At 40.7% G+C, this 13115-nt stretch overlaps 1 protein-coding gene and 1 non-coding gene across 2 annotated transcripts; both read right to left on the reverse strand.

Annotated features, from left to right (window-relative positions):
* Positions 1-4874: 4874 nt before the first annotated feature.
* Positions 4875-12821, reverse strand: TOMM20 (translocase of outer mitochondrial membrane 20). The gene is made up of 5 exons (XM_074863156.1): positions 12640-12821; positions 7599-7645; positions 6837-6918; positions 6409-6551; positions 4875-5284 (listed from the first exon to the last, which is right to left on the reverse strand). The coding sequence occupies exons 1-5, from the start codon at positions 12761-12763 to the stop codon at positions 5240-5242; spliced, it is 441 nt and encodes a 146-aa protein (XP_074719257.1). The 5' UTR covers positions 12764-12821; the 3' UTR covers positions 4875-5239.
* LOC141941960 (small nucleolar RNA SNORA14) lies at positions 11761-11895 on the reverse strand. The gene has a single exon (XR_012628496.1). It is a non-coding gene; the product is annotated as a small nucleolar RNA SNORA14 (small nucleolar RNA).
* Positions 12822-13115: the final 294 nt, after the last annotated feature.

The following is a 13115-nucleotide window of genomic DNA, read 5'->3' on the forward strand; positions in this document are numbered from 1 at the left end:
ATTTTGCCACCTTAAGCTGGAATTCAATGAGCAATGAAACTGCATCCTGTCACTGACCTATAACATCTTGCCTTTTTGGTTTCTTTTTTGGTTGTCCCTCCTCACACGGGCCATCACAGGCAGAGTCCAACTCCAGGCAGAGTCTCAAGATGCAAATTTCTCTTCCACCCCTACTGCAGTTAACAAGTGCTCTCCTTTCACTCCAGCTAGCAAAGCTCATCCAGAAAAATCACAGCTGGGCAGGGGAAAACTCCTCTCTCGCATGCTGGGCATGAGATTCAGTTGCATTTTGTTGTGGTGTTTAAGTTGTACAATGCAGCTGGCTTATCTATATACCTGGTTTGTGCTGAGGGATGGAGAGAAAAGAAAATGGAAATTCTTCTCATCATGTCAGCACAATAAACCAAACACACAGGATTTAAAAAGCCAAATTAGGTATCAGTAGAAACACATGCCACTGCTGCCCCACTGATCCCGTCTTAAACACTGTAACACATTTGTCTGGACAAAATGCTGCATTGCATCAACTCACCAGACAGGAAGATTCTAAAAATTAGGATTTTGCAGGATGAGTTTGCACAGAATGTGTGTGCAAAACTGCCCTCTGCTGTTTAGATTAAGACCTGCTCAAATAAATGATACTGTGACCAAATCAGTTTTCAGTTGTAAGGTTCCAAGATGTGAAACAGCAGAACTATCCAACTTCAGCTGTTTTCTGCCTCCATGCACAGTAGAAATTTCATACATGAAAGCCACTCATAACTGTCTTGCAGCATGGACCATCCAGACAGATTTGCAGGCTGTAGCAACACTGTGCCAGCTGCAACAACACTCCATTCAGCACCCATCATCCTCTCACCCCAAAGATGAATCAAGAACATTCTCAGGGTGTAAGGGAAATGATGGTAATTGTGAGCGAGCGCTGCAGGAGGACATGCACCTGTAAACCCATAAAATCAAGGCCTGACCTTCACAAAACAGGAACTAGAACTATATGTCTGGAGTCAGAAGCTTACAGCACAGAGGCCTTTAAGAATTCATGATTATTAGGTTACAGCAGTGATCAGAAAGTAGGGAGGTGACCTTATCAAAAGACGTCCAGTAAATATTCTGTAAAACTAGCACCTGTAAGCCCCTACTGCAGGGAAAGAAGTGAGAACCTGGGTTTTCTTTTCGAGAACATACAGAAACCACTGTACTTTGAAAAAGCTGCCCATTATCTAGTGCCAGTATGCTGGGCAGTTTGGTATAGAAACATCACGGAAGGGCCAGCTGTTTTCTATGGCTTCACTCACACATTCATACACCGGACACGACAAATTCTGCCTTTCGAGAACAGCATCTGATGTCCACATCATCTTCTTTGGGAAGCTCTGTTTTGGTACAAATGAAGAAAACAAGTACTGTTACCCACACCAGAAGCTCAGTTTCCAGCGTGCCTCTGATGAAAGCTAGCCCAGTCCTCGTGAATTAAGCACAAATTTTGGCTCTTTGCAACAGGCTTTTGGTCAGATCTGACTGCTGTGCCGACAAGCTTTTTTTGGTCACTGCATAAAGGGGACCATAAGCTATACTGGTCTGTGTAAATACACAAATTAAAAACCAAACCAAGACTTGGGTACAACGGAAGCCTTGAAGAAACTATCTTTTTTCACATCAGCCCTTTTCATATCCGTATGTTTAAAATACGCAGAAGCATGGGTGTACAGTACAACATGCCTTTGAAACACTCACTAAAAGCACTTAGTGACCACTTCAAAGATTCCCTTGAAGTTTAACTCATGTTAATTTTAACACAACGGTCATGTAGGGCCACTGTTCAGCCTAAGAGACTTCAAACACACCATCAACAGATGTACAAATGAAACTTTAGAAAGATTCTTCTGGGTGCATAAATAACTGCAGCTTTACTTTGATGATGGCTGTCTGGCCTCCTACACAGCAAGGCTGGGACTTCTCCATTTTTCAAGTTAAGGGCAACAATAATATTCTGTCATTCCCCAGGGTAAGGAAATTAGTGCCAGATGATTCAGTGTGTGCCTGATCACTCTGGTTTTGGATTCGATTCTATTATCTAGAAAACTTAATGGTGGGACATCAAAGGTAGTCCTGCATGATCATGAAATTAGCTGGGTTTTTTTCTGTAAAAGCTGCCCAAGAAGCTCGTAACTGATGACAGGAGACTTCCCAACATAAAACTAACAGACCTCAGATTTCCTTTATGAGAAACCCTCTTAGTGCTGAAAACAAGTGCCTTGCTCTTGGAGCACCACAGAAGGGAAAATGGCTCTTTCTGGGAGAAAGATCAGTAGTTTTACCCTCAGTAAATAAGATACAGATCTTATTCACCAGCAGCCATGAGCTCAGCAGCAGCAAATCCACAACTGAAATGGCTTGCTTCCACCTTTTTTTAATTTGCGTAGGTGAAAAGAATTACGGTACTATGCACAGCTAATGCAATGGCATTGCTACTACTGATGCAGTAACATCCATCATTACCAGGGTACTTCCGATGACCTGCACTTTGTTATGTCTGAAACCAGTTCTAAATTATAGCCTCCTACATCTGTGGGCTGTGCATGATAGCTACACCAGCGTCAGCCTGACACTGCTGGAGCAACAGCAAATTCCCATTCTAGATGGTATCTTCAAGTCTTCACAGTTTGTGAGGTATTAGCTTCATCAAGAGATTTGGGAAGAAAAACAAAGATCTTAAGCCTTGTTAAAAGGATTCACAATTCCCACCCTATTAGCCAAGGCACTCAAAACAGGCATCAGAGCTTGGTCTACATACTAAGCAGGTGCTTCTGGATTATCAAATAGGAGAACAAATTTATACTTAAGGTTTCATTTAAACTTAAGCTATCTAAAATTTTGTTTGCATCTAACTTTGCAGGACCAAGAAAACTAAAAGTGGTTGGAGTAATATGTGTGTCTATGATGTTTATTAAAGCAATGACCATTTGTAGACATAATCGGACTATCACCAAGTCTTCCACCAAAATCAGAAGAACTGACACTCAGGTTTGCTAAAACATACTTAGTTCAGGAGAGCTTTGCTGTAAGCTAAACTGTGAATTCAAATTGTCATCATTGTACCAAAGAGAGTAGAAAATTGTTCAGGTTTGGAGGAAAGGTGCCACTTTTGTCTTATGCTGTTTGGGTTTGTTTTTCAAGGCAGGGTGGAAGTTTGATTTACCTTAAGAGAACGTTAAAAGCTGAACCAAAAAGATATTCCACTGAAGTGACCACCACCAGCAAGGACAGCAAGTAGATATGCTAACAGTTCTGTCAGCATAACCTATGAATTCTTACTTTTCAGGGTTAGAAAGGAAAAGAAAAACTCCTCCAGAAAGCTTCATTAAAAATAGAACCTTCTGCAATTTCACAGTATTTTTATTAAGTATACTAGGTGCACAGTAACTTTTCCCTCTAAAATAAATTCAAAGGAAAAGACCAAACCAGTCATTGTCACCTGAAGATCATGGCTACTAAGTTTTACCTTATGTTACCAGAACAATTCAAGCACACCAAAAAGTCTAAACTACAGCCAGCTGTTCCAAGAAATTTTTGTTTGTACCAGCAATTAACTTCAGTATTTGTCGCATGACAATAGCACCTCAAATCTTGGGAAATTGTGTTTTCAAGGTGTTAAGAGGGAAATATCTCTTCCATGGCAAACCAACTAAGCAGATTGACTTAGTAAAAGCCACTTCTATTCCCAAACTCAGGTTATTTGACTGCTAGATGACCATGAACTACCCACTTCACCTCTCAAAAATTCTGTACGAGGCAATTTCTGAAACATTGAGACCTACAGTTTGGAAGAATCGGCCTTTAAAGAAACTTACACCAGGCTGAAATGAGACAAAGACAGATGGGAATGTTGGTTAAAGTGCTTTCAGAGTATCTCACTTCTACTCGGACTATGCCACCTAGTACCTCACTATTAATGTATCAGCATCATTAGCACAAACTATCAGCTGGTCTGAAAGACAGACACCTCAAAGCATTGTCCTCCTTTCTTCTCCTTAAGTTAAAGCAAGTCACCATGACAAACATACAAAGCCACATTTTCAATTGTTTCTTCTGCCACCTGAGTGGTGACAGTACAAAAAGAGAGAACAGTACAAGCCAATCTGTTCTGACATTTGGAACATCCTATCCATGGAAAACTTGGTTTCAGAAACATGCTTCTGCTACTCCCTTGAGTCTGTGTATTATTTGCCTCATGTTCACTGGCAAAGGAACACTTACCTAAATTTTTTACAGTAACACACCATACTGAAATTCTACATCATCTTTCTAATTCCATTAGCTTTAGCTAGTTTAGCCTGTGGATATCAAGGTCTTACCTTATCAGTGCAAATTTTTTAAGGCAAATGCCAAAGACTGTTTACAACCATTTTCTATGGTCTTGAAGACTAGAGACTGAAAAGTTAACTGCCTATCTTGCAAAAAGGTCTCAAGCTTTCCAAAAAAACAACCTTTGTGCTCTTACAATCTGCCCTAGGTTCTATTCCAAACAGCTTTATTTCAGACACCTGCATTAACAGAGATTTCGTGTTTGCCAGATACAGTTTTGACTTGAATCACTTTAGATGTCATTGTTCCTAACAGAAATAGATTTGTCATCCTTTCTAGAGCCAGTCATCTATTACCATTCTGATCTACATCTCTTTCTAAGCTGATCGGTTACCGTTTAAATGATCACATCTCTATTTTCTCAGGACACAAGGTTTTAAACTTAATTAAAAGCATTGGAAAACCAGCCATAACATTAAAAATAAATTTTAATGTTAAGTCATTTTAGATCATTTGCTCTGACACTCAAATGTTCTGAAATTTAAAGTAGTACTATAGGGACACACAAGTGCAGATAAATCTTTATTGCCATAACTTCGTTTTTTCAAAAATGAGCATTGGGTTTTTAATAGGTCGTAGTTTTATGTCTTTATATGTACAACATTACAACTGCATATTTTAATAATAATGAAGTTAGTGATACTTTGATAACTCACCACAGTGTATTTATAAAATGAATTCTTATCAAAATACACTTTTCACTGGGATAATAAATAAAATCCTGCGAAACCCACCTACACAAAGTTAATTTTAACTCTGGTAGAACCCGATGTGGTACACAGTCCATTAACTACTATGTTTGCCCCTTTATCCCCCTACTGATGCTCATCTTCTGGGGTAAGAAAACATTTTTCCCCCCTGTTGTGGTGTGACCTCATTCAACATCATCTTCAGCCAAGCACTGTGCACTTACAATTCTCTGTAAGAAGGAGAAAAACTCATTCACAATTACATAAAATTGACAGTAGGCAACTGATTATCAAGCAATGTAATTTTACACTGAATATTAAGCAGTGTAATTACTGAGCAAACTGATTAATGTTAAAAATGGTAATCTATTTGACATAAATTTTTGAAGCCAGTTCTGCAGAAATTACGTACTGTGCAATGCCTAACAATGTCAAAGTCAGACAAATAATATCCTATCAGCCTCAAGTGATGACCTCTGTGTGGTTTTTGGCCCTGTTCTCTAAGGAAACATTTTTGCTCCACTGTTTCCCAGACATTTACACCTTGTGAACCCAACACTTTCCAGTGTTTTTACTAACTATATGGACCTTGAACTGAAACATAACCAGGCCTGAGCTGTAAAGAGAGCTGACTGATGCACAGCATCGAGTCTCTGTTTTATATGAGGTAACACCATTAGGGAGTACCCTTGCATTTCCAAGAACGTAACACATATTATTTATTTTACAATAGACTCACCTGCCAGTGTATTACCACGTTACCTGCAGAGTACTCAGGCTAAAAAGGGAGGGCATTTTATACACAGAACTACGAACGCTTTTATCATCAGGGAAACCCCCTAGCTTCCAAAACTGTCATGTGTTCTGGTGCTAGTTAATATTTTGTGTTTATAGCTGGCCCAGAAGCAATAGGCTAGCAAAGGCAACAGATAAATTCCAATGGACTTCTATAGCACTTACAGACGCTTGTAGATAGAGAATTAAAAAAAAGATAAAACTCAAGACCCAGTGCAAGAAAGTTACCACTTTTCTGATCCCCCAACTTTTATTTTGGAAACGGTGGATCCACTTAATAGTATCAGAGCTGCGGCCAGATGTCCCTACTTTAGAAGAGCTTAGCGTACCCTACGCATGACAGAAATTTTATAGTTCTGTTTTAGCCTGTTTGCTATTAATGCTACATGACATTTTTCATGTACACTTTTTAATGTTCCAGGTGAAAAAAAGCTTCTTTTAATCTAACTGAATACACACAAAAAACATACTACAAAAACCAATACTCGAGACTGATGTAGTGAATAAGAGAAGTAGTTCAATTATTTTCAAAACAAAACAACAGGGACATTTCACATACCTGGCTTATTGTAGGGAGCTTAGTTAGAAGCATTTGAAACACTGGTGGTGGAAGAGTCTGCTGTAGAACTTGTAGTAGCTGCTGCGGCTGTCCACACACAGCAATGGCATTGGTCAAGTGATCAACACCTTTCTCATATTCACCTGTATGACAAACCATAATGTTTTGAAATCAACCTTCTTCCACACCGTGAAGTATTTCCATAAAACATCCATCAACGGTGGATTAAATTACTGAGACTCAATCCACAGTTTTCTTTCCTCCTCCCTTGACGGATCTTCTGAACTCAGAAGGTTAGAAACAAGTAAAAAGGTCTTCCTAGGTGAATTTGACTCCCCAAAGATCTTAATATATAAAAATCATCTTCTAACAAAGGTAAAGAAAAATTATTTTACAACTTACCCTTCCAAAAAAAATTATGCTATTACCTTGAGCTAGTAGTTCCTCGCCAAGCTGAATCTCCTCAAGGAAAAACTTCTGAACTGCTTCAGCATCTTTCAGATCAGGCAACTATAACACACAAAGTAAAACTGAAGTTGGTCCTTAAACATCAGTTAATAAACACGTTAGCAGAAAACATTCTCAACTGAAATCAAACACAACACCATACTGTTACACTGAAACTGGCAAAAAAATTAAAATTGTTACTACTAAGTTAAATGTACACAGAATGTTTCTGAAAATCAGACTGAGGTCTTGTATCATCACATCACAAATCTGTAGAGAGACGGAGCCTGAAATATGTCTACTCAGTTTATTAAGCACACAATTTTGTAGCACATATAAATTCAAAGGTGTGTTATGTTTATCACAACTATATATATTTTTTTCCAGGATCTACTGGCAATAAGGAAAGAGAAATCAAATACTTATAGCAAGAAAATATCAAGTTCAGCTATAGGTGTATCCCATCAATGATTTTTAAGTCTGAAAAGTCCTTGCACATGCTACAGAGGAAAACACCATCTAATCACACAGTAGATGTACTTTCTAGTACAAGCCTCTATCTGACACAAAAAAGGAACAACCATTTCGTATGGTTATTTGTGAGCACTAAAAAAACCTAAAGACTGCATATTTGCAAAAGTGTTTGTAATGCTAGAATCAAAACAGATCCTTAAACAAATCTTACAAATAATACAAGTGTAACACCTTTCAAACTAGCACTCCATTATTGAACACAGCATTACCTTGGAAAGCCCTGCTCTCTCTTTGGCAAGCTTCTGTTTCTTCCTTCCTGTAAGAATAAAAACATCTTACATCTTTAATTTGCAATTAAAAAAGCCTTCAGATTATTGTTTGAAACCGTGAACAAATCAAAGTTATTTTCAAAATAAGAAACTGGTAATATATTGCAAATATTGAAGACTGAGCACAAGACTGCAACCGACTATCATTTAGGGGTCTAATGAGGGCTGGCAGTAGCATACTGACTCAAAACAGTAATTCTTCTGCTGCTGGCTATGGCAAACACCAACTGTGCAGAGCCTGCACCAGAGCACACCTCAAGCACTAGAGGTACGAAGAAGGAAAGCGAAATGGAGTAATACAGGATTTCTCTACATGATTTCTAATAATGATAAGCCACAGAATAACTGTCTACAAGTCAAGGCTGTCTAATTTTGAACTATACGGTACACCACCACCAGGAACTTTAGCAGGTCACAGTACGTAACTGTACTTTCCCAGCTGCTTTATAGCAAAGACTCGGGAACTAGTTAAATAGGTGGCAGTATCTCACCATTCCACAGCAAGCACAATACTAGAGCATACATTTCTGAAATCTGAGGAAAGCAAACATTTACAGATGAAACAAACATTTACAGATTCAATTGCCCATCCTAAAGACATAAAGTCAGTCTGCAACATAAAGTTGTACTACTCCAGCAAAACTAGTGTAATGAAAATGATATATAGCTTGCTTTTAATGCAATTAGGCTGGTATAAAGATATTTTATAATAGCAGCTATTCATACAAGAAATAATAATTATAGTAATACTGGTGACTTACTTAGAATAATCATTTTTGTAAGACCATCAACTGACATGTTTAACCATAGGCTGTATTTAGAAGTTATACTGGTGTAACTAACTGTACTCTTACTATTTGTCCTCAGTGTCTCCTCAGTGAACATCTATGTTGACAAAGAACAACTGTCACACAGTCCTGATTTTTCTTTTGAGACAATTTTACAAGCTGGAAATACTTCCAAATATGACTAGCAGTTTTAATGGCAATGAGTTAAAAATCTGCAACTGTCCACATGATGAAGACATTCAGGAATACTATGTCCTAGTAGTGATGACTACTTGGTGTGAAATTTATGAACAAGATCAAGTGTTCTTTATGTAAAGGGAGTTCCCATTCTAACTACACGGATCACTCTTTTACCTTCTATAATACCTTAATAACCCTTAGCACCTGAATTTGTATAGCTTATTGACCTGCATACATTATTTTACAACATCACATACAGAAAAATGTGTCATACAGAACTAAGAAGAATTTGTCTCTTGAAAGTTGGTGCCTTCAATCAGCTCACTCCAAGTTTTCTGAAGCATTAATTCGCACAAAATTTTAAACTGCACTACTATGCAAACCAGTTTTGCCAACACGTAAAATCTTAAAGGTGAAATAAAAATTTTTAAAAAATAGTACATTAAATGTTTCACTATCAAAACAAGCCACATTGCAACTGTAGTGCAATCAGTGAAAACATCAATGAAAAGTACAAGGAGTAACAGCTTAACATTTGTACATTGTTTTCAGGAGAAAACTGTGTTTTCTTGCTGTGACTATAACATCTTCTAAAGTAGTACAACAGGTATCACTCACCAGGTTAAGCATTCAGAGATAACGAAAAAAAGACATGCTGGAAACTGTAACTATTTAATAAAAGCTTTTGACCACTGATCACACACATATGAAATCATATACTTTAACCTGAAGATAGTAAAGGAATGCAAAGAATCACCAAGATTTTAAAACTGAACACTGATCTACAGAACCTTTCAAGTCTGTTTACTATGCAATTTTTCTTCCTCTTCTTAATACATTTTTTACAGGTCTCTCTAAAAGTCCACTAGCCAGAACAATTACAGAAAACAAATAGCTCTGAAGGATATTTAGGAATTTTTCCCATACTAGTTCGTAACACTAGTTTTAAAAAAATCTTTGCAACAACAGCCAAAAGTTACATTTCTAATACCACAAGCAAAAAGCAATGGCTTTGGGGTAAAAAAAACAAATCTACCTTACAAAAATTTTGTTTTCCCTCAGGGACCTCCAAGAAAATGAAAAACTTCACTCTCTTCTAAAGACATTATTGCACTTAGAAAAGGGGAAGGGCAATCTTTCATAGAAGGAATCTTAGTTAATGCACATGCATCCATCCATAACAGAAAGCTAAACTGCAGCTCTCAAACTGCACGTGACTTGCAGGTCCATCAGAGGCCACAGCTCTTGTACACAGCAAGTAAATTTTGAATGGGAACCAATGGATAACCTGACGCACTGGCATGGGTTGCAAAAATCCCAAGTTGCCCCAGCAGTTTCACAAGCAGTCCCACCAAGGAGCAGAACGACCAAAAAGCCGTTTGCATCTTCAGCTCCCATCCGTGGAGTCTGCCTACTGCTCTCCTCTCACGTAGCTGTCCAGGCAGAAGGTGCTCTGAGAGGCAACATTCAGCATGGTCAGAAATTCTGGTTGTCTCTGAACGAAGAGATGAGTGTCTATACTTGCATACAGAACAGTTCTGGTTTATACATTCAAGAACATGAGTAGCAAACACATCTAAAATCTTATCTTAAATTTAGCTGTGGAAGCTAAGGAGCTCCAGATGTTTATAGCTTTGCTATCCTTTGGTCCGAAGGTTAAATATGGACATGCCCCAAACTAGCAACATCAAAACCTGAAAAAAAAACCACAAAACCTGCTAAACAAGTAAGATTAAGACATCTGGAAAACCAAAGTCCAGCCGTCCTTCAAACTCCCCATGAAATCACTTCTTTTATGCAACATAAACTACTTTGGTCCTAATGCAGCCCAAAGATAAGTACAATGTAACTGGGATGGCAAAAAAATTATTTGTTCCTCATTTGTGCTTGACCAAATATGACAGCCAATCCACTGACATGTTGGATCTCCTGTCCTTCCCAAATTTTGGTGACACTGCATCACAAAGACTGAAAAACAATCTTATCCTAACAACTTTAGTGGAAAAGATCTTCTGTAAAGGTGGTTTCTACAAGTTTTTCATCAAATTGCCCGAGAAACAGTCTATCTTCATCTAAAGAACTGCAACTGGCTGCTGCCTTGGGCCTTCTTTGGTCAAATATTTTACAGGTGACGCCTTTCTCTCCAACAGTAAAAGCACTGTAATAATCAGATCACTGGCACCACCACTAAGGGATCTCCATACTAAGAGATCAGTTACAGTAGCAAAAAATAAAAATTAAAACAAATTCCTTAATTATCTAAAGCCTTACAACTAAAAGCAGCCCAGTGTATCACATCCAAAGATCACAAGTCATATGGTGATATCAGTCCTCCAAATGACAATAGCTATCCCCTATCAAACCACAATGGATTTTTTCCAAAAGGTTAAATCTTAATCAGAGCAAGTCTAAGGCTTATTCAGAACATTACTGGATAGGAGCTTGGATAATAAAAACAATGGGATGCAAAAATAACTTTCAATTCTTCTGCAAAAATCTTATGTAATCCAGTATTTTCCCTGTTACTTATTTACATGGCTGATCACACTGCCATGAATTGAGTTTGCTTGTGCAAGACAAGCACATACCAGCTTACTATACTAAAAATTCCCAATGAATGACTTGCACCAGAGGGCAAAAAGTACTTGGAAGACACTCAACAAGTATGCATCTAAGATCCTACATACGTGAGCAAGGGCCTGAAGATGAAGTATTTGAAAGACATAATTTGCTGCGCAAGAGCTTACCAGAAGCAGAATTAATAAGCTGGTAAGCATCAACACTGGTCACTCAACAAATTCAATCCATTAAAACAGGTCAAAGCATCTAAGTTACATTTAAAGGTACATCATCAGGTAAATATTCGGTTTTAACCCATCTAGTTACTGACTCTTCCATCCATGAAACTGCTAATTACATTATGTTTACTTGCTGAGAAAGTTTACCTTAATGGTAATTTCTTCAGATTCGTTACCAAAGGAATACTGTACATGTTCCCATGTCAGAAACAACCCAGCACAACAAATATCAGCTTATTTTTCATGACTCATTGGAGTACCTTGGATGAATTTGCGTACCTTGAGTACTCACACAGTTGCATTTAAAACCCTCACTAATCATTAAAACATTTAAACAAGTGTTGAAGATGTGAAATAATGAAGAGCCACAGGAGAAGAGCTCTACATTTTGGATTAATCAACAGTTTTCTCTGGCATTCATTCTTATCCTGGAAGCTAATAACAGGGCTGCCAGGAGGGTTAAGAATGCAGCGGATTAAATACCTGAGGGCTGCCACCGGCTCTTGCCTTACCGCAGCAACAACTTCACTATAAAAGATCGCGTTGTTTTATCTGATCGTCTTCCAAAAGCAAAAAAATAAACGCCACCACGTAACTGCAGTGGCGGTAATAGCACGGCTGAGTGTGTAGGATAACAAGATTTTTAAAAAAGAGGAAGGTGAATTATTTCCAAGCCCAGCTTCTGATGCAGAAACCACAAGTTACCCGACAACCACACAAATTGCAGAAAACACGCTCCGACAAGAAGATCCGTCCCCTGGCTTAGGTAAGGGGATGACGAGAGGCGAGGAGCAGCGGAGGCTCGGGGTCGGCCTCGCACAAGCGCGCCTGGGCCAACACCGCCCGCCAGCCCCCGCCCACGACCCGGCCCGGCCCTGCCGCAGCCTCCCGGGCGCCTGGCGCGCCCTTCCCGCCCGGTCACCGCGACAAGGCGGGCCGAAGCGGAGGGCGGCCGGGAGGCCGACGGGGGCTGCAGGCCGTTCCCCCGCAGGGCAGAGGCCGGGCGGGCCGCTCGGCCGCGGCGCGGCTGGGGGGGAAGGGGAGCGGGGGGTGGCGGCGGCCGAGCCCCGGAGCAAGGAGGGCGCTGCAGCGGCGCCACGTGCTGCGCGCGGGCCGGCGGGGAGGGGAGGCGGCGGCCGCTGAAGGCAGGGCGCGCGCGGGAGCCGCCGGAGGCCGCCAGGAGGGGCGGGGAGAGGGGGCGGCCCGGACACTCACGCTCCCGCAGCCGGTTCTTGAAATTCGGGTCGCTCCGTCTTTTGCGGTCGAAATAGATGCAGTAGCCGATGAAAAGGGCCCCGCAGAGGCCCGCAGCGATGGCGCTGGTCTTGCCCACCATCATCGTGCCCGGCGCCGAGGGGAAGGTCCCGCCGCGCCGCCGCCCCCCGCCCCCTCCCTCCCTCCCGCCGCGCGGCCGGCGCCGAGCTCCGCAGGCACCTTGGGGCGAGCGGGCGGCCAGAAAGGACCCCACTTCGCTTCCGTTGACGTCATCAGCCAGCGTCGACTGAGGGCGCCTACCCCAGTGCCTGCAGGGAGGCCGCCCGCCCCCGGGGCGCATGCGCGGCGGTCCGCCCGCCGCCGCCCGAAAGACCTATGTCTTGTAAACTAAAGGTTAACAGTTAAAAACCAACACCCCCCCTACCTAGGTAATAATTTGCGCATCATCAGACACAGTCTGCACCCGAGCCCCTGTT

Source organism: Strix uralensis, chromosome 3, assembly GCF_047716275.1.
Source record: "Strix uralensis isolate ZFMK-TIS-50842 chromosome 3, bStrUra1, whole genome shotgun sequence".
Lineage (NCBI taxonomy): Eukaryota > Metazoa > Chordata > Aves > Strigiformes > Strigidae > Strix > Strix uralensis.